This window comes from Echeneis naucrates, chromosome 15, assembly GCF_900963305.1.
Source record: "Echeneis naucrates chromosome 15, fEcheNa1.1, whole genome shotgun sequence".
Lineage (NCBI taxonomy): Eukaryota > Metazoa > Chordata > Actinopteri > Carangiformes > Echeneidae > Echeneis > Echeneis naucrates.
In genome coordinates, this window is record NC_042525.1 from 8457100 (window position 1) to 8480046 (window position 22947).

At 42.2% G+C, this 22947-nt stretch overlaps 5 protein-coding genes across 7 annotated transcripts in view; 2 read left to right on the plus strand and 3 right to left on the minus strand.

The window, feature by feature from the left end:
• Positions 1-702, minus strand: part of LOC115055140 (ligand-dependent corepressor) — a 24427-nt gene extending 23725 nt beyond the window's left edge. For both annotated transcript variants that reach the window (XM_029520639.1, XM_029520640.1), the window contains exon 1: positions 603-702. In XM_029520639.1, coding sequence (XP_029376499.1) covers positions 603-699 — 97 coding nt within the window. In that variant the 5' untranslated portion in view covers positions 700-702. The remainder of the gene's footprint in view (positions 1-602) is intronic.
• morn4 (MORN repeat containing 4) lies at positions 2-5838 on the plus strand. Of its 2 annotated transcripts, none has more exons than XM_029520641.1 (5): positions 2-107; positions 3145-3218; positions 4574-4688; positions 4778-4887; positions 4974-5838. In XM_029520641.1, the coding sequence occupies exons 1-5, from the start codon at positions 40-42 to the stop codon at positions 5120-5122; spliced, it is 516 nt and encodes a 171-aa protein (XP_029376501.1). In that variant the 5' UTR covers positions 2-39; the 3' UTR covers positions 5123-5838. The 2 variants fall into 2 exon arrangements, with proteins under 2 accessions (XP_029376501.1, XP_029376502.1); XM_029520642.1 differs by lacking the exon at positions 2-107 and adding an exon at positions 2537-2567.
• A 3119-nt stretch (positions 5839-8957) lies between these two features.
• ankrd2 (ankyrin repeat domain 2 (stretch responsive muscle)) lies at positions 8958-10105 on the minus strand. The gene is given in 6 exon segments (XM_029521806.1): positions 8958-9020; positions 9307-9381; positions 9457-9567; positions 9843-9873; positions 9875-9924; positions 9998-10105. Coding segments are annotated over 6 exon segments (438 nt in total).
• Positions 10106-11760: 1655 nt separating this feature from the next.
• On the plus strand, positions 11761-13864 carry st3gal7 (ST3 beta-galactoside alpha-2,3-sialyltransferase 7). The gene is made up of 7 exons (XM_029521567.1): positions 11761-11998; positions 12083-12209; positions 12281-12615; positions 12725-12911; positions 13025-13165; positions 13489-13638; positions 13742-13864. Exons 1-7 carry the CDS (start codon positions 11865-11867, stop codon positions 13826-13828), a joined length of 1161 nt encoding a protein of 386 aa, XP_029377427.1. The 5' UTR covers positions 11761-11864; the 3' UTR covers positions 13829-13864.
• A 420-nt stretch (positions 13865-14284) lies between these two features.
• On the minus strand, positions 14285-21292 carry hps1 (HPS1 biogenesis of lysosomal organelles complex 3 subunit 1). Its single transcript, XM_029521147.1, has 18 exons — positions 21155-21292; positions 19436-19626; positions 19211-19345; positions 18708-18850; positions 18516-18624; positions 17692-17852; positions 17504-17606; positions 17330-17405; positions 17028-17083; positions 16755-16922; positions 16459-16638; positions 16087-16163; positions 15864-16001; positions 15692-15757; positions 15384-15528; positions 15059-15172; positions 14863-14945; positions 14285-14784 (listed from the first exon to the last, which is right to left on the minus strand). The coding sequence occupies exons 2-18, from the start codon at positions 19550-19552 to the stop codon at positions 14622-14624; spliced, it is 2034 nt and encodes a 677-aa protein (XP_029377007.1). The 5' UTR covers positions 19553-19626; positions 21155-21292; the 3' UTR covers positions 14285-14621.
• Between the last annotated feature and the right edge of the window lie 1655 nt (positions 21293-22947).

Genomic DNA, 22947 nt, shown 5'->3' on the forward strand with positions numbered 1-22947 from the left:
GTTGAGAGTTAAGGGAACTTTTCGGGTCTGCTGTCGAACATGGAAACTCCCACAGCAGGAGGGCCTCCGCCACTTCCTCAATGCAGCAATGCGCGCACACACACGAGGTGAGTGAAGAAAACAAGTGATCTACATGTGAGGTACATTTTAAAACACCCCCTCTGAATGCATGTCGCCCTCCCCCCATTCAAAGTACAGTATCATCACACGGGGGCGCGCATTTCTGCAGACGGGCACGCTTTTGGCCGACTCGGCGCCTGGTGACACTCCCTTTAAAACACGCACGGTGCCCTTTAAACAAAGTAACGTTACGCCAGTAAATAACTAAAGTCGCCAGGTCGGATTTAGGGACGATTTGAGCAGGGAAAAAAAAAAGCAAACACGAGAAGTGCAGCAACACTGCCCCCAAACTGTTAGCATTTTACTAACGGCTGCGGCTGGCTGCCGTGAGAAGGAAACAGCGGAGGACAAAAAAAAAAAAAAAAAAGTCGAGATGCCCCAAGTGAGTCCGGTAATGGGTTGTTATTTACACCGATAACGGTCGCACAGAGGCGAAATTCAGCATGCTAAATCGTACAGTGTGTAACTGGCATTATCCTTACCTACACAGTGAATGAGTTTGTGTCGCCACGAGTCAAGTTCCTGCCGAAAGCCGCGCCTGTCGATTGTGCATTGCTGCCTTTTACACTGACTCGCCATTTTCTATCGTTCTTGTCTGGCGGGCACCAGCACGGGAAGAGGAAGCGCTCTGCTGTGAACGTGCGCGCCCCCGTGTCGCGAGGAAGCCGCTCCAAAGGGGGAAATGCTCGTTCGTCTCACTCACACAGTCACGGAACCAAATACACATAATGAATAAATCAGGCAGGCATTAAGAAGCATGAGTAAATAAACATCAGAAGCAATTGCGTCTCCCTTTAAACGATTAACAAAAGAAAAAGATTAAGAGTGAGCAATTAATTGATATATTATCAAAATCGCAAAATGGCCAAGAACAATATCCACTGTAGTTACTTTATATAAATGTTGTTTAGTTGTTTAGTTACCATTGCCATTTTCTTTCTTTCTTTCTTTCTTTATTCATTTTCTGTTTCATTATCTGGATGTAACTTTATATTTGCCATAGTTTATGTGGTTGGGGTATTTTCACATGAAATGATTAGCAGATGCTGGATTTTTACTCAAGTCTTGTTCACCAACTGGGCAAATTGGGCAACCTGGATCCTACAGGCATTTATCCTCTGGAAAACACGGTGTGGGAATTTCTTTATTTGGTTAAAGTAATGGGAAATCATCGCCCCCAATGGTGGAATCTGAGTCTGCTTTCATAGTCTCACTCAGTGATGCCAACAAGCCATGCTAATTCTGCACAAAAATTCATGCTTCCCAGAGGATGTATCCCTGCTGACTTTAGTGTTGAAATAGAAATGTAAAATCAAATAGCTTAACATCTGTTTGATAGGTTACAATGGAATTGCGGCACACATTCGTGGACTCCCTTAGGACAAATTGTAATCAGTCTGGTGAAACACTCAGCTGTAGGCCTACTTTGTGCTAACTTGCAAATGTCAAATGTTAACATTGTAAATTAATACGATGAACACAAAAAAAGTGTGGGCTGAGGGAAATCTATGGAGCCTCTTGACTATCTTTTCTGATGAAGCATGTTTGTGCCTTATTTGGATTTTGAGAAATAAGAATAATCTCCAGTCATCTTGTTTAGCCCTATACAGACATTTGAGCTGATTTAATAGTAAATCCAAACTTCAATTAAAAAAAAAAAACAACGTTATCTATTATGGAATAACCACCACCAATAAATATTAATAACAATGTGTCATTATATTGTGTATATAGTAATTATTAGTAATCATGTCCTTATTCATAGTTTATAATACAGTTTACGGCCTACACTACACACAGTTGCCTCCTGCACTATAAACAATTTGGGCCCTAAGCACATTAACTACGCTGTGTTAATGTGCTTCATTAAGCCTTTATAAATATGTCTGCCACTGTCAGTAAACGGTGGAATTCTCAGCCAATCAGAGAAAGTTTTCAATCAGAGTCCACAATAGTCCTGCAATGAAACAGCACGACGGGCAGGCTGCAATGACGCTGTTGTAATGCTGCGTTCAGGTGTCGACGGAGTTATTACTATCCTGGCGTCTGGACATGCACAACAAGGGCAAAAAAGGTAAGTCAAAAGAGAAATTAGTTTTAGTGACAAAACTGCCAAGTTTATGGGTCAAAGACTAGGTAGGTTAATGCAATTCAAGGATTGCGAGGGGTTCATTTTAATGCACGCAGCCGCTATAAAACTGAGGTACAATCTGCTAAAATTAAAAATCCACTAAGATGCTTTTGCTGGAGAGTTACATTTTTGGTGAAAGTATTGCCATTGAGGCTTACGTATATTTCCTTAGGTGTGCAGAGTTCAGGATGTCGGAGCTTAGGAGGAGCACCTGAATGCGACATACGTTCCTCAGCCGGTGTTTTCATATTTTTACGCCCCTCGGTTTTTTGTCCGGTGGTTTCCATGCTTCAGAGACGACAAACGTAGCGTACAGGTAAACGATCGCGTTAATAGGTCGTGACGCTTTTATTTCATCGCTGCGTTGCCTTTGGGTACCGTTGAATTACTGAGGTTGGTAATTAGAGGTCCAGTCTATCCAACAACACGTTTAAAGGGCTGCGCTGAATCGACACATATGTGGGGAGCCCAAGTTGGATATTCAACCTCTAAGACTTGGACTGAGTTGATTAATTATTTGTTTAATCGGGACGAGTAAACCTACACCAAACTGCCATTCTTGTTGTCGTTTATTTCAAAGCACGACACACACTGAAGAATTTTTTTTTTAATATGCACACCATGCAATAATTTTTGATTTATGTCTGCTGTCACGCTACAGTGCAACCCATCCCTTCACACAAGGGGAATCACACATGAGTGCTTGTAAACTGGATTTACACCAGTAATACCACCAAAGGTGTGGACTGGATATTAAACAGACTTCTCTGGTTGACAGTTACAGCATCTGCTCTTGTCTTTATCCTTTAAACTGACCCTAATTCACTGTTAACTACACTAAAGCTTTTACCCACAGCACAATTATTTCCACTCTGTTTGTGTGATGAAAACAGGGGCGCCATGACTCTGACACGAGGATCTTTCACCTACGCCAGTGGGGAGGAGTACCACGGTGAATGGAAAGAAGGCAAGAAAATCTTGTCACACAGTTTTAAACCAAGTTTGTGGGCGCACATCACTTAACAACAGCCATGAGACAGGTTTTCACTACTTCTGTGCGGTAAATTTAGTCCGCACAATATGTCAAAACTCCAAAGATTGTCTTACCAAATTTTCAGCAGAGTGAGAAGGAATGGAGAGACCCTGACTGACAGAGTTGCTTAGGGAGATTATTTTGACAAGCTTCCTTGTGCACATGATTTTGTTTTTCTAGGGGAATAATCATCAGAAGTGTTCTAACGTTAAGTAGAAGTTAGTTGGATCCAATGCAAGTACAAATGTCAGCTAAGGTTTTCCGTTCAAGAATCTGCATGGATGTGTGCATGTTAAAAAATATCATGTCAACAATTCCACCAGTGGCAAAAATCGCAAGCTTGAATGCACTGCTTTAACACTGTCACGCACATAGATACACACACACACTCATCCAGTGATACCAGTGACATGCAAGCTCAAGCTATTTAGTGAAATCCCAATTAGCTAACTTTGGCAGTCCATGACGAGCAGAGCCAGATTTACCAGCTCTGGCTTCACCAAATCTTCTGGATTAGACTTTGGACCTGTTTGGGAAATCTTACCGTCTTCTCTCAGCTGGTGTTGAGAAACTAAATCAATAGAAATGCTATGAACAAAATTACTGCTTGTAATAATGTACTGCTTGAAGTCTTGGCTTCAAGGTTTTAGCTGCTTTCGGTTTGATGGGAAAATCATCCACTGCATTATATCTGGTATCTTCCTTCACCATTCAAAGACACATTTTTCTAACATGGCATTTGTGAGTGTAAGCCAGTTGTAGCAGTTTTCCAGGAACTTGGTAAGTGTGTAGGTGTGTGCCCTCCAACGTGATTTTAAGCAGCAGAAGTGGATCATATGTTAGAAAGGTAATGCAAGTACATTCCATCACTGTATTCACAGCCACTCTGAAGTAAAAAATCTGATGGATTAGAGTGCCGTAATTCCCACCACACAGGTGGCAGATGGGATTCCTAATTCAGTAGTAAACCCTCAGCTGAAAGAAGAGGAGGTCACTTAAATCCAAGCACATACTGACTCATGTGACATATGTAGCAGCACCACATAGTGAATGTAAAACCCTGAACTGCATTTCAAGTTCAACATGTCATGCCCTGTTGGTCATCTCTTATAATATACTATGCACTGTTATGGAAGAGACATCTATAAGAGGTTAGAAGAGAAATGTTGACACTTATGTGGATGAAACATAAATCCGCAGCAGCTATGAAGATCTCACGATTGATGTTGTTTCCTTCGTCTGGTTGAAATTTGAGGCATTGCTCACTTTGATGGTGTGCAATTTTTCAGGTCGGAGGCACGGTGTCGGTCAGCTCAAGTTTCAGGATGGAACATGCTACACTGGCCAGTTTGAGAACGGACTCTTCCACGGCTCCGGCGTGCTGCTCTTTACAGATGGATCTAGGTGAGCAAGAGTGAGACAAATAAGAAAAGCAAGTCATGTCCTCAGACAGAAGTTGCAAATGATGCCATGCTCAATTTTCCTTACATCAGGTATGAAGGAGAATTTTTACATGGAAAATTTCACGGAACAGGAGTCTTTAGTCGATATGATGGCATGAAGTTTGAAGGGGAATTCAAAGACGGGCGCGTTGAGGGATATGGTACGTCTGTCACACTGGAGCAGTTAGATATTAGATGTCAATTTCTCTTTCTGTGGTTGGTCACGATGTCCTGTCTGTGCCTCTAGGGCTATTGACTTTCCCAGATGGAGCTCATGGTGTCCCACGAAATGAGGGCTTGTTTCAAAACCACAGGCTGCAGAAGAGAGAGAAATGTCCAGGAGTGGTTCAACGTGCACAGGCCTCAGCCTCCAGTGCTCGCAGTCTGGCAGTTTGACCATCATGGACCCTGTTTGAGACACGGTCAGAGATCCAGCACCTTCCAGGAGGGCCTCAGGGATGTGTACTTGAGTACTCCCCTCCAGCTCTTCTCTGTGTCTTTTCTTTCACTTTCTTTTCCCGTCCTTACCATAGCTTGGAATGCACATGCAATCTTGATCAGCAATGGCTGAGTTGAAATGCACAACACCACGAAGCACACTTCACAAGTCACAAAACAGCAAAGTCTGTCTGTTTTCACTTGTTCTGATTCTTGTACATAAACAGTATCTGAGTGTTTTACAACAGTTGGAATATGAGAGGCCTCTTCTGCCACATCGTTGCAAACCTGGTAATTTAAAGAGGCTTTTTCTCCTGCTTGAGAAGGAGGTTCAAAGTAAATCTTTATGAAAAAGACTTTAGCTACTAATTAGATAGCGTCACTTGAAAAATGCTCCAGCCATTACATCAGGGTAGCCTGCTGAGTTTGGCCAGAGGCAGATTTATGGAACAAGGTTTTGTTTTCATGGTAAATGGGCATGAGGATGCACCTGCTTGTGCACAAGCACGTAGACAATGAAATACATTGTTGCAGATGTTTTTGACGCTCTTCTGGCAACATACAGGTGATGTTGGTAAGGAAAATAATAGTGCAGTAATGCAAGCTAGCAAACATAGTTCTAAACAATGCAGGTTAAAAAAAAAAAACATGACAATATTGGCTTTATAAATGTTGTGATAAAGAAATTGCATTTAACATATTTTTCAGTCCTCAAATATACAACACCGCGCATTTTAGTGAAATATAGTGAATGTAAACATAACCTGTTTGTTTACAACTGCACTCCGGAGCATCTTTCAAATCTATCATAAATTATCAATGCTGCTGCAAACTGTCATTCATGGAATGCAATCCATCACTGGAGTTTCACCTTTTACAAGATCAGTATTCACATTTGCCTTAAAAGTTCGAGGGTGTCCATCTGAAAGTTAGATGAAGCACAGCACCCTCTCCCTCTCTGCTCCTCTGCATCATTCACCCTAAGGTGTCTGTCAGCCTAATGAATTTGGGGTTTGCTTGAAGAATGCCTTCATGCAGAGATAGGTTGCTGCGCTGCTGAGCTTCAGCTCCCATCACTCAAGTCAAGCAGCTCCAATAAGAGATTTAACCCAGTTGGATAATTCCCGCAAGAAAGCTGAATACATAGCTTGCTGGACATCTTCAATTTGATAAACAATGATGAATAATGATAAATAATTGTAATCAATCTTAATAAATAAGGGACATGCATCTTAACCGAGGCAGCTGAATGAAGGTATTTATAAGTCAGATATATTTAAAAGTATATAATTCTAATGTGTTCTAATGTGTTTTTCTGTGAGGTGTATAGATATTCATTGCCATTCAATGGGTTTGCACTGAACCTTCAAATGAATTCAGTGTAAATTCTTTGATTGGCCTGGTAGAAAATTGTGTCACTGGGTTATTTAAGAGTGCAATGTTAAGAATCTAATAACCATTATACCCAATCACAGGTTTCCTATGATTACAGATGAATTCAGTGTACTTAAACTAATACTAGGCCTTACAAAGCATATGTAGACATAGCTTGTCTAAGGTTTCTTACATAGCACTTCAACCAAAGACAATCAAGTGATATTATAGGTGAAGAAGCCTGGAACATGTGTTATTTCTTACAGATGAATAACAAAAAGTCAATATAGACAAATAGACCTGGGGCTCCAGTGAGCTGGAAAAACAAAACAACAGATGATTAAACAGGGAATCGATATGAAATTCTGTTGTAAATATTCCTGAAGTCCAAATTTTATTGTTATAGTCTATTAAAGGGAAGGAACTCAATGCTCAGTGATTCTATACTGTTGCTTGCTGTGAAAACACCCTTTGATACAGCAGTGTGCTGCAGAACTAAGGAAACATAAAAGCAGTCCAGTTCATGCTTTAGTACAGCTTTTAAAAAGCACACAACAATGCTTTGAAATTTCCTCTATGTGAAAAGTCTGTAATATGCTGGATTTCAAAGCCAAATAGTATTTTTCCTTTCCATTATGACAGAGACAACACTTGCTCAAGCCTTCTATGCCTACACACTCCTGCCTGAGTGTAATTGAGTACAATGGAATACCACATCCATTTTCAACTGAAAACAAATGGTGCTTTAAAGGTGTGCCTGTCCAGACTCTCATCTGCCTGGAAAGTATCATTGCCATGGTTACCTTTTTTCAGTAACATTATAATGTTGCTTTTAGTGCTCTTAGAGAAAACTACCGCACAGTATCTTCTCTTCCCGGAATAGGTCTGAGTATGTATCACAAATGGTTGATGTGTTTATTAAAACCTTGTGTTGAAAAACAAATATTTTTTGCTTTTTTTTTTTTTTTTTTTGTCTTTGAGTGCACACGTGTACGACACTGAGACTTAAAACCTAGTTCATTTATTGATAGGTTTTACAGGCATATTTGATGTTCAAACACAAAACAAGCACCATTCACTGCTGAAGGAAGAAGTCTAACCGTTTTCAGATAAACAGGTTCCTCTGGTTTTTGGCTGCTACACAGTCTGAAGCATCAGCCTGCAGCATGTTTCCTGACCCCCTTTTTCATTCCACACCACTCCAGACCTCTGCAAAATCACAGTGGTGCAGCACGCTACCTGTAGTTCACTTGGAATAAAAAAACAGCAGAACTAAAGCTGTAAAACATGTATGAGTCCGGCAGATTTAAGAGGGGATTCTGCTTTTCGCTCAACTGCATGACCTATATTGCAAGAGCAGTATACTCTGTTCTGTCTCTGTCAGGGCCAGGTTGGTAAAATAATTGCCTATTTTATGTTGTGGTTATAATCTTGTGTGCGACATGCGACTCCTCGGAAGACACTGACAGTTAAACAGACTTGGTTGGAACAGGAAATATTTTGCTGGAAGATAATGAATCTGATGAGCTGTCTACCATGAACTCACTGGTATTTAATAGTAACTGCACGCTTTCCAAAATAGCATTTTATATTCACATTATGAAAAGGAGAGCAACAGTACAAAAGCTGCTGAACAAAATGCGCTCATAAAATGAACGAATGATGAGTAAGTGCAAACCTCATGGGAAACAGGAGAGCAGCAGATTTGCGTCCACAGTGCGAATGAGCAACCATCATGAGTTCCACCAAGAACATTTGAGCCACAGATCATAGAAGGCCGAGCCCCCCCAACCCCTGAATCCCTGATTTGAGTGGGGGCATACCAGCCATCTCTGCTGCCGTCAGCTGAAGTTTCACAAACAGTCCCTCTGTGTGTTCTGGCTGCAACTGTCACGTCAATAAAACAAGGAACTCTTGATGTCGATTCATACACCGTCTTTATAATACCATCAATTAATATTAAATAACTTCCAGAAGCATCATAAATCAGATATTAAACCTCCATGAGAGTACTCCTAAGATCGTAAAGCGCTTTCGAGCCGAATGCCAGAGCTCAAGCTTTGCAAAAGGTTCAAGAAATGCAATTATGTTTCCTCCCTCTTGTGTCCTTTTAAAATAAGCTGATAATTTTGAATCCACCACATCCAGGATGACATTTTCTAGTGTCAGAGTTCAAACTCTTCTCAGAGGCTAACAGCCATGCCACGGAAAGCCAGATTTTCAGCCCTTCACATGGCTTTCATGTCCACAAAGGTCTGATTCATATACTCAGATATGAAGCCCGCAGCCCCAATGGGGAATTACAAAATGCACTTTGAACCTGAGACAGACAGTCAGAGATAAAGCTCACATCATTTCTACTGCGCCGTTACCTCCTCTGCTGAGGTGTTCTCAGGCAGCACCAGTCCCACCTCTAACCCTAACCCAGGTCCTCCAGACTCTGCAGGCGTTGTTTAATCTGCTGCACTGCCGCGACTCCCTCCTGTAACATAAGACATGCTGTCATTTGTTGGCTTGGTGTTAAATCAGATGTGAGTTATGGCATGTTGGCACTTTATCAAGTAAACTTACTGGAAATAATCAGCAATTTGGATTTATTTTTTTTTCTTATTATTAATTTTGGGCGCTTATTTGTTCTTTTGTCAAAAGGTTTTTTGAATGACCATAATTTATATATATATGTATAAATGGGGTTTTATTCCATTTATTTTACAAAGTAGAGAAAGGTTTTTGCATTTAAAGGGGTGAAGCTGTGAATTGTTTTCAGCTCCTGCAAATATGAGCAGCTCCACTATCTCGTATCTGTTGAGGCACATGGCATCATGCACAGCTGTGTCCCCTTCCTGAGTGTAGGAAAATGTATTAACGATAATAAATTAAAGATAGAGAGGATGAAACAGTGTTGAGAAGCTTCCTACCCGGTCCCTGGAGTCAGTTGTGGTACCACAGGACAGGAGGAACTCTTCAATGGTGGTGTGGCCTTTTTTTGTGGCCACATGCAGCAGCGTGAACATTAACACACACTGTTCCTGTGCCATTTGTGTGCAAATCCACATACAAACACAAAAAGGACTGTGTATCAGTGTGATGGTTTGTACACAGACACACACATTTGTGTAAAATTTCAGGCACAAAGGAAATGTGCACCCTCAACAATTCCCAGTGTGGCCCAGGAGCCCAACTGAAGGACAGTCAGAGGCCCCGTCTGATTAGCAATGTGGGCCTTGAGTCACTAGAAGCGTAAGCTTTTGTGTGAACTTATCCCATCATCTTTCAAAACATGCAATGTCCCTGCATGCCTTACTCGATCTTTGAAGTTGAAGTCTGCTCCTTTTTACCATGGAGTGTCTCTCCAGAGAGGCCCGATGCAGTGCTGTCCGCCTGAACTGGAAAATTTGAAGTGGAAATGATTTGTTGTGGCATGTTAAACACATATCTGTACTAAAAGGGAGCACATACCTCATCAGAGACATCAGGGTTTCCACCATCAGCCAAATACTTTTCTATCAGATTCTATTTGCCTTGAGTGGCTGCATTCATGAATTCTGCAGTCTCCACATGTCCCATCTGTCGTTTTAGAAAAATACACACACGCAAGACAGACAGAGATTCTGTTTTAACAGCTTCTTGTGAACAGGATGATGAGGTTTCCAAAAATTGTGGCTCACCACGGGGATCTCCCCAGACAGCTTGGGTGAGCATGTTTTTTTGATCCCCCCCCTCCCCTTTTTGCACGGCTCTGTGATATTTTCTTCTCCTCTTGGGTCCAAACTCTTTGGACCAAGCAGGGCTGGGGGTATCCTTCGCACTCTCTCCTTACCCTTAAAGTAATACAAAAAATATTAATGTTCAAAATGCAACTAAAAAGCAAATGGTAGAGGCATTAATGGCCTGTAAAGCCATTAGCTAAGTATTGCCACGCTAAATGCTAAGGAGCAGGAATTATAGTGTTGATGTCAAAATAAATTCACTGCAAAGTGCAAGTTAGGCTTGGTCATAGCAAAAGTAATGTTCCCTATAAACTGCCAGTAAACTGCCTCTCATGTGCAGAGTGAAATATATCTCAGCTCAAGGAAAGTATATTGGTTTAGGATGGAAAAGAAATCATCCAACTGCAAGCAATTTCATATTAAGCGATGCAGCAATGCTTGGTTTGAATGTGTGGTGCTGACAGATACCTTCTCCTCACGGTCAGGGCTGTCACGTTATTCAGGCCATAGCTGATTCATTCACATCTTCCCATAAATTGTCTTTGTACTTGTGGGTCAGGGGTTGTGATCAGTAATATTTAGTAATGCTTGATTAGTCAGTATTAACATAATTCAGTCTGGTTTGATGACTGCAGTTTCTCCTGTGGTGAGTGATTAATGATTATTATTGTAGAGGCCAGATATAATGACCGATGCTGTCATATAAAATGGAAAATCATCATAAATCTGACATTAAGAACATCAGTATGTCTCTGACCTACCTGAGCTTCCTTTTCTACTTACCGTCCATCATTCTGGCAGCAGTACAACAAAACAGTGTGTGTGTGTGTGTGTACTTTGTTCTGTGTGTGAGCCTGTATGTTTTATGGGTTCTTGTCAACTGTACTTTCTGAACCTCTCTCTCTTCTACTCAGTGTTATGTACACATGGAATCACAAGTACACACACAGACTATTGAAAAAAGTAAATCCAAACTTTCATACATGTTATAAGGGGGAAAATCATTCACTCAGTGAGAGCTGCAGCAGCCATTATAAACTCGCTGGTTGAATTACTGTAAAATTTAACGCCCTGTAAATGTGTTTGATAGCACACACACAATGAATTATTCTCCACCCTCAGATTTCTTTTTTCACCTTCCTATTGTGTATTTCCCACACTGATGTCTGGACATCATCTTTTGCTCCTTAAGTGCCGCTTTTTTTCATTTTAAGGTGGACATTTGTTCACAAAATAACTTTTATTTACTGACATTCCTGCCAGAGGGTGACTGTGTGGCCTGTTAATAGTTAACCAGTGTTATTTGGGAAAGTGGCCGAGCAGCCATTTTAGCTCTACAGGACATGCAGCTTTCCCATCAGACAGGCGCACGGGCGGACAGACAGTTGACTATCAGCTTACATCTCTGCCAGGCTGCTTGTGAGTTATACTCTTCATGTCACTGCAACATAATGTTGGATTTGACGCTTTAATGACTAGACGACAGTGTTGGCATGTGGAAGTAAAATATGTAACATGGGTAGAAGTTTGCTGTTACTGTATAGGGAGGCAACCTTTTTGTTGTTGCTGAGCTCAGTTGTGCGTTTGGTCCAGGTCATACAGGTACATGTAGTGTTATGATGCTGAACCGCTCGAGCGGAGTGGACCCAAATAGAGGCTCCTCACCGCTGCCTGAGGTTGCGGTACCGACTCCTGTCTTCAACAGGCAGCAAAAGGTCACACAGTCTGACTCCAGGTTCTTTCTCAGCAGGTACATCTCTGCAGGTACTGTGTTTATACTGTGGATTCCTACATACACTCTGTGGCCAGTTTTTTTTTTCCCCCTGCTGTACAGAAGCACGAACTTTGCTTTTAGTCTGGTGCTGCTGATTGGATGCTACTCAGCCATTCTGATCCCTGCATATTTTCCCTCGGATCAGGTGGCCACACCCAGCAATGACTACCAACATCCCAAAGATCCGGTGCGGAAACACATCTTAGCAATTACTTTGTGTCTTTTTGCCCTTCTACTTATGTTTGCTTCTCTTTCCAGCACTTACTAAATCGATCAGCCAACCTGCTGTCAGGCCCCTGTCAGCCTCTCTGGTGTCTCAATCACCTCAAGCCCCTGTCCTGTTCTGCAGACCTCTTTGATATCCCTGTGTTTGTGCAGGAGAACAGGCCTGTGCCCTGGGACCTGGCCCCTCCTTTGGGGCTGCAAGGCAGTGAAAAGCATCTAGCCCTGGCTCTTGCATCTCTACCTGAGTCAGGCCTGCCTCAATCGCTGAGGAGAGGGAGCTGCCGTCGGTGTATGGTAGTGGGCAACGGAGGGGTTCTTTATGGAAGCCATCTTGGTTCACATATAGATCAGTATGACATTATTATCAGGTATGTGTGAGACACGGATGGAGAAATCAGGAGAAATCTGAAAAAAAAAAACCATTACACTACCAAAACACAGTAAATGTTATGAATTCTGTTTCATCCTTGTTACCAGACTGAATAATGCTCCAGTGTCTGGCTTTGAGAGAGATGCCGGCTCCCGGACCACCATCCGGCTGATTTACCCAGAAGGAGCGCCTCACTCTGCAAACCAGTATAAAAAGACCACTGTGGTCACTCTAGTGGTCTTCAAGAGCTTGGATCTGGATTGGCTCACTTCTGTCATCACCAAAAAGCCTCTGGTATTCCTGTATCATGCAAACTATTGCACATAAAAATTGCAATCATATAATCACACTCTTGGCCTCACATGGCTAACATCTCCTGTTTTTTGTTTTTTGTTTTTTTTAAATAGAGCTTCTGGTCTAAAATGTGGTTCTGGAGGGAGGTGGTGGATGACATTCCTCTGAGTCCAGAGAACTTTAGGATCCTTCACCCAGACATTATACGCAAGACAGGACAAGTCTTAGAGAAATATTCCCTCAAACAGGGAAATGTGAGTCTGAAAAAATACACACACACCTTCTGCTGTCAGATAACAGTGCATGCAAAAAGAATAAACAGGGATCCTAGAACAATGGGGCACTGGGGTAACTGAACCTGTCCTGAATAATACATGGATATGTCCAACTGAGACAGGTATTGTGTTTAGTATGAGTAGGAGTTACAGGAATTAAGGGAGTGGAAGATGAGCTAAAAAAAAAATGCAGTTTATAAGGTTTACAGGTAATTAGCTCCTTTTTTTAAACATTTCCCTTAGTATGTGTGTGCATGCTTATACTGACTGACATACATCAGAATACTTCTCTCCCCAAACAGATGGTGCCGACACTGGGTGCCAGCGCAGTGGTGATGGCTTTGCAGTTGTGCGACCAGGTGAGCCTGGCAGGGTTTGGCTACGACATGCAGCACCCAGCGGCCAGGCTTCACTACTACGAGTCCATACGCATGGACGCAATGAAGGCTCAAGTATATTCGGACGGATTAATGAGTAGTGACTGATTTTTTTTTTTGTTCGTCATGCATTGTCACCAATGACTTATTTATGGTCCAATTTGATATCATTATTTAGGTGGTGCATGATGTCAGCGCTGAGAAACTCTTCCTGAGGGACCTAGTGGCTGCAGGAGCTGTGACTGACCTCACTGGAGCTCTGTGAATAAGTTGCGCAAACGCTGACAATGCACTCACCGCCCCCCGTCTTGCTGAAGTATCTTGCACAGAGCAGACTGACCTTTAAAACGCTCCCATGCTTCGGGGATGCCTCTACAGTGAGCAAATAAAACTCTAAAGGTTAGAGAAGCTTGTGGTGAACAAAGTACATCACGTTCAGTGAACTTCTTACTGTTACAGGTGTAAAGATGGCTAACAATTCTGCATCTGGCAAAATCGTCTGGGATCCAAACTGTTATTTCAATTCTGTTATGATACCAATAAAAAAGAAAATATGAAACAATGGATATTTATTGTTTCCAAAAAAGAAACACATATCTCCTTAACACATCACCAGCAGTAGAAAAGACAAAAATGTACGGTATCTGCATTTTGCAAAAACAAAAAGGTAAACTGAAAACTTGAAAAAGTGACAAAAAAAAAAAAAAAAAAAAAACCCACATAAAGCTTAACCATCTACAGAATTAAACATAAATAAGAGACAGGACAAAATGAGTTTTAAATTATATATTACAATCCACAATAATTAAAGAGTGGTACTGTCACAATACTTAACACAAAGACACAAAATAGAACATAAAGGCATCATGGTCTTCAATCGAGTGAATCATAAACATCTTAAGCGCTTCCAAAACGCTTTTTAGGTCATCATATACATAATTACATACTCAATGGCGAGCAAGGAAACTTGGAAGACAGTTTATACTGTGACTGCCACGTCATGGCAGTAGTATTGCATACCTTTGCTATTGTGGCTTTGTTCAAGTGAGTGGTTGTGTCTACAGCAGCGGATTGCGTGAAGGCTCCCACAGTTTGCTGGCCAGCTGTCTGCAGTGCTGGAGGATGATCTCAGTGGGAATGACACCCAGGTGAACGGTCAGCAGCTCGTAGCACTTCACCACCTCGCCTTGGTGATTCTTACTGTAGTATCTCAGCAGCTTCCTGCTGGAAAAGAATACTTCCTATAGTCAGCGGCACTCTCTCGGAAGACTCATGCTTTTTTGTTACACGGTTCTTCACCTGTAGTAGTCCCACGCAAGCATCCCGATGGGGGCGGAGTCATCAGGTAGGATGGGTATGTCCCCTGCCTCTAACTTGTAGCCCTGTTTGATCAGATTCACTCATCAGATGCTGGGTTTTCATCTTCAACTACAATATTCCTTTATAAATAATTGATTCTTGTTAGATTCTAAAGTCTGTGGTTTGACCATTTTACCGTTTCATTTTCAAACCAGAGGAAGTAGCAGAAGTAGAAGTCTCCATCACGTAGCGTGATAGTGGAGTAACCTTTTCGGAGGAAGTCACGTGATCTGCTGACAAAGCTCCAAACCTTCAGGACAGATAAAAGAGAAACTCCTTTAAGACAATAACGAACAAAGCCATTTACAGTCGACATGTTGAGAGTTCCTGGATATCCATATCGTAAATATAAGATGAAACAGTTAGCACAAAGACAAAGTGTCTCAACACTTTCTGATTTGCTGTCTATCTGTTAAGCAGCAACTTAACGCCACCCTTGTTTAGTTTAAGACGTGCTTTACCTTGCTTTTGATGAAATGAGCCACCGGCCCCTTCCCCAGCTCAGATGAGGCGTGCTCTGTGATGTTGAGTGACGGCGCAATCATTTGGCCAGTGGATCGGTCCACACAGATAAAATGGATGAGGCCCGGGAAATCCTCCAGGTACGTGCGACTGATTTTATTAAGATCAACACTTTCAGAATGAGCGTGTATTATATTTGAAAATGATTTACAGGAATATGCCTAAAAAATATATGCGCCATAAGAAAAAGTACACGTTTGGTTATGTAGCTATGAATGTAAAAGGGATTCATTTTCTGAGAGGATATGAAACCATGGTGATATTCCTCTTGCTTTTAACCAACAGGAAGTCCTTCCAGTCTACCAATTTCTCTCTGTGAGAGAGAGAGAGAGATTTCTCAAGTGAATACATTCATTAATTCTTTAAAAATGTGACAAATAGGTCAACAACAAAAACAGTGCGATTCAACTGATACGTACTGAACCATGGTCAGGGCTCGTTCTTGTAAACCCGGGGAGAGACGCTGAGGAACGCTGCCTGGCCCAGAGTCAACGAGAAAACACTGCCTGTATATGCTGCACAGCTGAGTCTTCATATTCTTGCACCACGGAATGAGACTAAAACACAAACACCAACATAAAAAGCATTCAAAGGATCGTGCTGTAGCACACTTTCACCAGAAGAGGGCAGCTACACACTCACTCTTTGGTGAACCCAGGTCCTCCTCTGCCAAAGGCTCGGTTCTTGAATTCTGTCCAGGCATTTTGTAACTGTGCAGACTGGATAGAAAATAAAGGAAAAAATTATTGTTTTGATATTTTCACACCAAATTATTACGGATGTGACTGCAATATAACACTCAGGGTTTTTTTTTTCCTTCAGCACATCAAGTTCACTCAAAAGTCCATTTTCAGCTCCAAGTTGTTTCAAGGTTTGTTGAAAACAACTTTAATAATGAGGAGGACAATGGGGAAGTTGACAGGTCTACGTGGGAGTTTCACTTCAAATTTTAGATGAGTATGTGTTAGTGCAATATTGAAGCTTAACAGCAGAAAGCTTAGAAAGCACACATACCTGTAAGTCACTGGGCCCCAGTGCTTTGATGAATTTATCCAGTTTGCTGCGGAGGTCATGGATGGTCAGCTGGCCTCTTGTAGCTGCATAACCTTCTTGGCCTTCACTTAAACGCTTCTCCAGTTTGGCAAAAGCCTCCAGATACTTATACACTGAGCTGGCGACGTTATTGGTGGGAATCTGATGGGAGTAAATACAGGTGAGGTCGAGCACACAAGCCTGAGAGAAAACTGCGTGCATGTAGGTAAAAGGCAGAAGCTGATTATGGACGTAAATGTGTGTTAGTATCCACAAACCTTAGTCAGCAGTACCAGCTTGATGCCAGGCCACAGTGGCAGGCAGTACATGGAATGAGGCATCATGGGATATAGCCCTTCTTTGCTTGAGATCTCTAAGAAGACTCTGCGAGGCATTGAAGGGTCAGGCGGAGGACCTTCCAGAGTCTGCAAACTGTCCTCTGCCATCTGAAAATAATATTTTATCCAATCCTGAGTTCCCTTACAAACTAAACAATCAATAAGAAATCAGGATCAACCATCAGGAATAAGTTATTTCAAATATACTCCCACCTGGATGTCTGGGTCCATGAACTCAAATACAGGGGTTGTTACTCCCTCTGGCTTGTCTGGGGTAAAAACACAGCGTACTACTGTTTAGAACCTCCAGCAATAACAATGAATGACACCTGGAAATGTCATCCAGACTTATGTGTTGGACATGAAGGCATATGATTCCTTTAGATGCGAATATGTTGCTGTATGGACTGGATCTCTAAGAACTAATTTCCTCCAGACCAAAGACTCCCTTGATGCTTTATTTTCAATGACAATAAAGAAACTGGACAAATACATAAACTTGACAAACAACCCACCTGAGCTGCCTGAGTCTCTGTCTGTAGGTGACGGCTCTGGGGTGTAAAAACTTTCAGGACCAGACCCGGACATACTCTCAACATCCTTCGCACGCAACAAAAACAGACAATAAACAATTAGTAACAAGATTACCAGCATTTTATGGAGGTGTTGTGTGAATGACTATTTTCTACCTCAGGACCAGGATCATCCACGTCTGTGTTGCTAGGATACATATTCTGTGTCATGATGATGAGGGCCAGCAGGTCTGAAGTGGCAAGTGTGCTTGCATTACGGCTAGAAAGAGAAAATGCAAATGTTATACAGATCTTCAATAAACAGAGTTGTGATGCGGTGAAATAACGGAAACATCTGTACACACCTGGAGAAGAAGGCGAGCAGTTTGGTGTGAACCAGGATGAAAGCGTGCAGCACCTCCTCTCCCGCTCGCTCTGTACTGCTGTTGAGCTGCTGAACTAATCGCTTCTCCAAAAACTCAATGCACTGCTCACACAGCATGGGGTGTATCAGCCTCTCCACTGCCTGCGGGGGGGTCAGTCATCACAGCGTGAGTCATAGTGGTGAGTTTTACCTCCTTTATTTAATTCCATTTTGATAAACTTTTTGGAAAATTGTCTTGGGCCTATCATCAATGCTGCAGCCATAAAAACACATACACGTACAAAACCTCAAAATAAAATAAAAAAAAAATAGAGGCAGCCTGCTGGGACTATACAAAATAATATTAACACCCAACTATTTTTAAAAGCTGGAAAAATGCTTCCAGCTATTTCTGCCATCTAGTGGTAAAAAATGTATGTAATAAATTTGACCTAACAGGCTTTCAGCAACAAATCATGTGAATAACACAGAAATATATTAATATTACTTTCACCTATGCCAAATAACTGTGACATGACATTTTGCTGACAAAAAGAGGACATTGATTATTCAATAATTCATGCACAGAAATGCTAAACCAAATCACCCCCGCTCTGCTTTCTTTTACTATAGCAACCATGCCTATGTTCATAACACCTAAACATTTATTTTGGGAATTATCACTTAACGCTGACAGCTATGTGAGATCTGTATGTTTACTTACATACAGGAATCCTACTGGGACAAAGGTGTTTAAGAGTGACCCCATATAGAGAAAAATGCGCCTCTAATATTAAAAAACCAAACAAAAAAACCTGGATGAACCTCGACTAAGAAGCTCTGGTCGTTCTCTCTGAGGTGGCTGTAGGTCTCCAGGAGGCTCTGGAGATGTTTCCACAGCCTTGCCCTTTGCTCCGTGTCTTGAGGGCGAAGTCTGGTGAAAACCAACACAGTTCATATATCACATGTTGAAATAAAACTCCCTGACACCAAGAGGAAAATACAAAAGGCCATTACTCTCTCCTGATGAGGTTACTGCTCAGGGTGACCATTCCAAACAGGACCTCAATCATCTTCTTCATCACATAGATCTTCCTCCTCAGATCATCTTCTCCCTCCTCACCGTCTCCATTCACAGCAATGTAGAGACACTCATCGAACTAGCAAGGAACAAAAGCAGCTTGTATAACCCAAATTGCATGAATGGAAAGGAAAACGAAGTGAGGATGGTTGCATTAAAATCTGTGCTGCTCATTGTTGCTCCTGAGGGAAAACATATTTGCTGCTCTTTCTGAATGGATGTGAAACTTGTAAAGTGTCTGGAGTTGGTAACTGTATCCTCAGCTGCGGGAGGACAAAGCCTGGTCTGATTCCTTAACAAGGCTCACATGACAAACATTACGCTCTGCTGTAAGACAGGCCCGCATTTAGGTCACAGGGCTTTTACTGCTGGCAAAGAGAGATTTGGGAATGCAGAAATCCTAAAGAGCTAATCAGACAGCTTTTATTTTGGAAGCTACCTGGTGTAGGACGTAGACATGGTTGTTCTCCGTGGTGAAGGAGGTGTAGCTGTCACCCAGCCTGTCCACCATGGTGCTGCAAGAAATGATGATGGGAGCAAAGAGAGTGCTGATGCTGTCCTCAAAGGCTGGGAGCTGAAAAACAAAGAATAAAAGGAATAAAAAGGCAAAATACAGTGCTGTTCTAAAAGCTAAAAAGGTTTATTATAAAACCTTCCTCCTCACCCCATGGCCTTCCTCTTGAGACGCTCCATACTGGTTCTGGATATTCTGCTGAAATTCGGGGTCAGTCCAGTAGAAGAGAACCTCAGCGCTCTCACTGGCTATTAGCAAACACTTCATCTGGACCCCAGATGCACTCCTGTCCTGCTTTACTGGGGTGTCCTATTTACTCCATACACTCCACATGCATCCTGCTATAAAGAAAAGGATATTTTTCTTTCCTGAGCCAAACAAATCTTTATTGAGGCAAAAGACAGAAAAGGGAGTGCTGGGAGGAGGGGTTTTAAAGTAGAGGTCTGACATTTTACTGTTCACAGCTGGAGCATAGCCAAAAAGAAAAAAGTGTTCATCAAGAGTGGAAGGCAGGAAGGAAATGTTGAAATAGCACTCATTAAAAAACAAATAATGCAAGATGTGTTTTTACCATTTTTAGCCCCCAAGAAAATAAAATATAATAATATTATTGTTAGCTATTAACATGGCAAACTTGCTGTTACTCAAAGTAAACTTAATATACCCAATTTCTATATATTTCAAGTTTACTTGAACATCAAACTAGAAACTAAGTTCTGCATAATACAGAAAAGAGAAAACATCCTTAATTCTGCATTTAACAATTTGATCTGAAATAAAACAGATAATCTAAAGATATTATTTGCAATAGCATGTATTTCAGAGGTTTGGACATCAGACTGATTGGCTTTGTTAAAAAATATCACAGTTTAGGCCTGGTCCTGAAAACACCAGTCACTGGAGAAGCTCAGAGCCACGGGAAGCTTTCTCCCCACCCCAACACTCTGTGGCCTCTTTGACCTGAAATAAACACGAAGTGGCGGCTGATATTTTATCAATGACAGCCTCTGGTGAGAACACAAATGAAACACAAGTCAGGTCAGAGGCAGAGATGGCAACTGTCAGGGATTTTAGGACACTATCAGTCAAAGATACGAGAGTTTGCAGAGTGTGATGGGCCCTCAGGAGAGATATAGACACAGTCCTCAAGAGAAAGTGTTCAAAACTGATCCATCAGAGCTGAGACGGGTGAGACGGGGTGAGACGGGTGAGACTGGATGAGACTGAGTGAGACGGGTGAGATGTGATGAGACTGGATGAGACTGAGTAAGACTGAGTGAGGCAGGGTGAGACGGGTGAGAGTGGATGAGACTGAGTGAGACGGGTGAGATGGGGTGAGACGGGTGAGAGTGGATGAGATGGGTGAGACTGGATGAGACTGGGTGAGACTGGATGAGACGGGGTGAGACTGGATGAGACGGGGTGAGATCGGGTGAGACGGGGTGAGATCGGGTGAGACGGGGTGAGATCGGGTGAGACTGGGTGAGACTGGGTGAAATCGGGTGAGACTGGATGAGACGGGGTGAGACTGGATGAGACGGGGTGAGATCGGGTGAGACTGGTCCTCAATGGAGCGATCAGCCTCCATTTGTTGTTAACAGGGACTGAGCTCAGTGTCCACTTCAGTGTCCACTTCAGTGTCCACTTCAGTGTCCACCAGGAAACAGAAACATCACTCTGTCCCGTCAGTCATCACAGTGCACCAGTGGATGTAGAGAAAGAAAGCCCTAAAGTCTCAATCCGGTCCGTGAAGCCAGCCCGTGTTTTACCGAGAGCCTGACTTACTTCCCTAAAGTCACACTTTCACCTTCCTCGGTGCAGGCTGACTTGAACAAAAAGCAAAAACACAAACATGTCAGCACAACTTACTGGGTGATCCGGCATCTCTCTGCGGTGTTTCGTGTTTGTGCGGCTCCGGACGGCCTCAGTTTGCGGACTCGTTCATCGCAGAGCTGCTCCGCTTCCTCCTCTCCTTCCGCTCCGAGTCTGCGGCTCCGCTCAGTCATGTGACCGGAACGCAGCTGATCTGGAGCCGGACGGAAGCCGGGAGGCTGCTTCCCGGTCAGTGTTTTCTCGGCCCCGTCCTCCGGTGATCGGCGGGCCGGCAGAAAGGTCATGTGCCGGAGCCTGGAGCGGCCACATGACCGAGAGCCTGTGATCCAGAGGCAGGTCGGTATTTGTGGAATTCAGCTTCATGGCTGAAAGACAGAAGAAAAAGTTTGTGTTCCCTGTGAGAGAAACAACATGGTCACTTCAGAATAAGATAAAAAGTTGGCAACATTAGGATCATCCTAGTGTCCTTTTGGGCTGGATGGTATGTATCAATTAACTTTTTAATCAAGAAAAAAGAAATTACAACATATGCAGCTGAATAAATGGTTGCTATAAATGTTTTTATAATGAATTATCAAATTGTTGAAATAATAAAATATAACAAAGGAAACTGAAAACACAATAAGAAATTTACACTTCAAACTGTTATTGTCTATATTTGAGATTTTTCACCACCTTCTAGCAGATGCACACATATTTGTGTGTTTGCACCACACACACAAATACACACTCGCCAAACACCAGGCTGTTTCCACGAGAATGTTTTGATGGCTACAACAAATCTGTGTTGTATCATAATATTCAGCAAAAGAGTTTCTGAGCGGTGCAAAGAACCCCATAGCAACATAAATATTTATGTTTTATTAACCTTGCTTGGGTCAAAATGGTCCAAAATGTCATGAGGTGTACATCTTGGGCCAGAGTCTAATCTACCCCATCAGTTTCCTGGAGATCCAACATTCATGGAAGTCTTATTTGAGCTGACTCCTGTATATACAGAGTAAACATCGTGAAATCCACAGTGTTTGCTAACAGGGAAAGGGGGCCTTGCATGTCTCAAAATGGATCACAGAGTATAAACAGTGTTCGGCAGGCCTGGGAAGCAGTTACCTCCACTAAGGAGGCACTGTCACGCAGGAGTGGCCAGACAAGGTGCAGTCCTCCTCAATCACAACACAATTAGATTCGGTCAGAGGAAGTGATGCCCAGCAGTTGTTATCTCAAGCTACAGGTTTATATGAACTGAAGTTTGCCAAACAGAACACTTTCCATGGACTGGGTCGATGAGATCCTGGTCTGAAGGTCAGGAAGTTCACTGTTGCTGTATTGCTTCGTCAGTTATTGTCAATCCCTTCTGTAAAGGTCAAAGGTGCGTAATTTAATCATTATTCTAGTAGGTTATACTTTCAAAAGCAGAAATTATTTCACTTTGTTTTAAATCCTGCTAAATTTTCTTGAAAAAGTGCAGAACAATTCAAGTTTTCTATCCCTCTGTAGCATGACTGCCCCCTCTCACTGTTTTTCTAGGTTTGTATATACTTTGCAAATAAAGCAAGTCTGTGTGCTTATCTAAATGTGCATGTGAAATATTTATGTCCTTCATAATGAATAATATTTTCCTCTTGATGAGACTGCTGACTCAGCAGTGCAGGTGTGAGTGAGCCTGGTTTGATTCCTATAGGTTAACCATGTTGACCTTTTGATTGAACTGCATGTGAAATAAGTTCATTTCTGCCGCTTATGTAAAAACAAGAGCCCATTTCCCATGAATGGAACTTAAAACAAAAATATAATTAAAGGTACATGCTTTGGATCACAGCTCTTGAAGG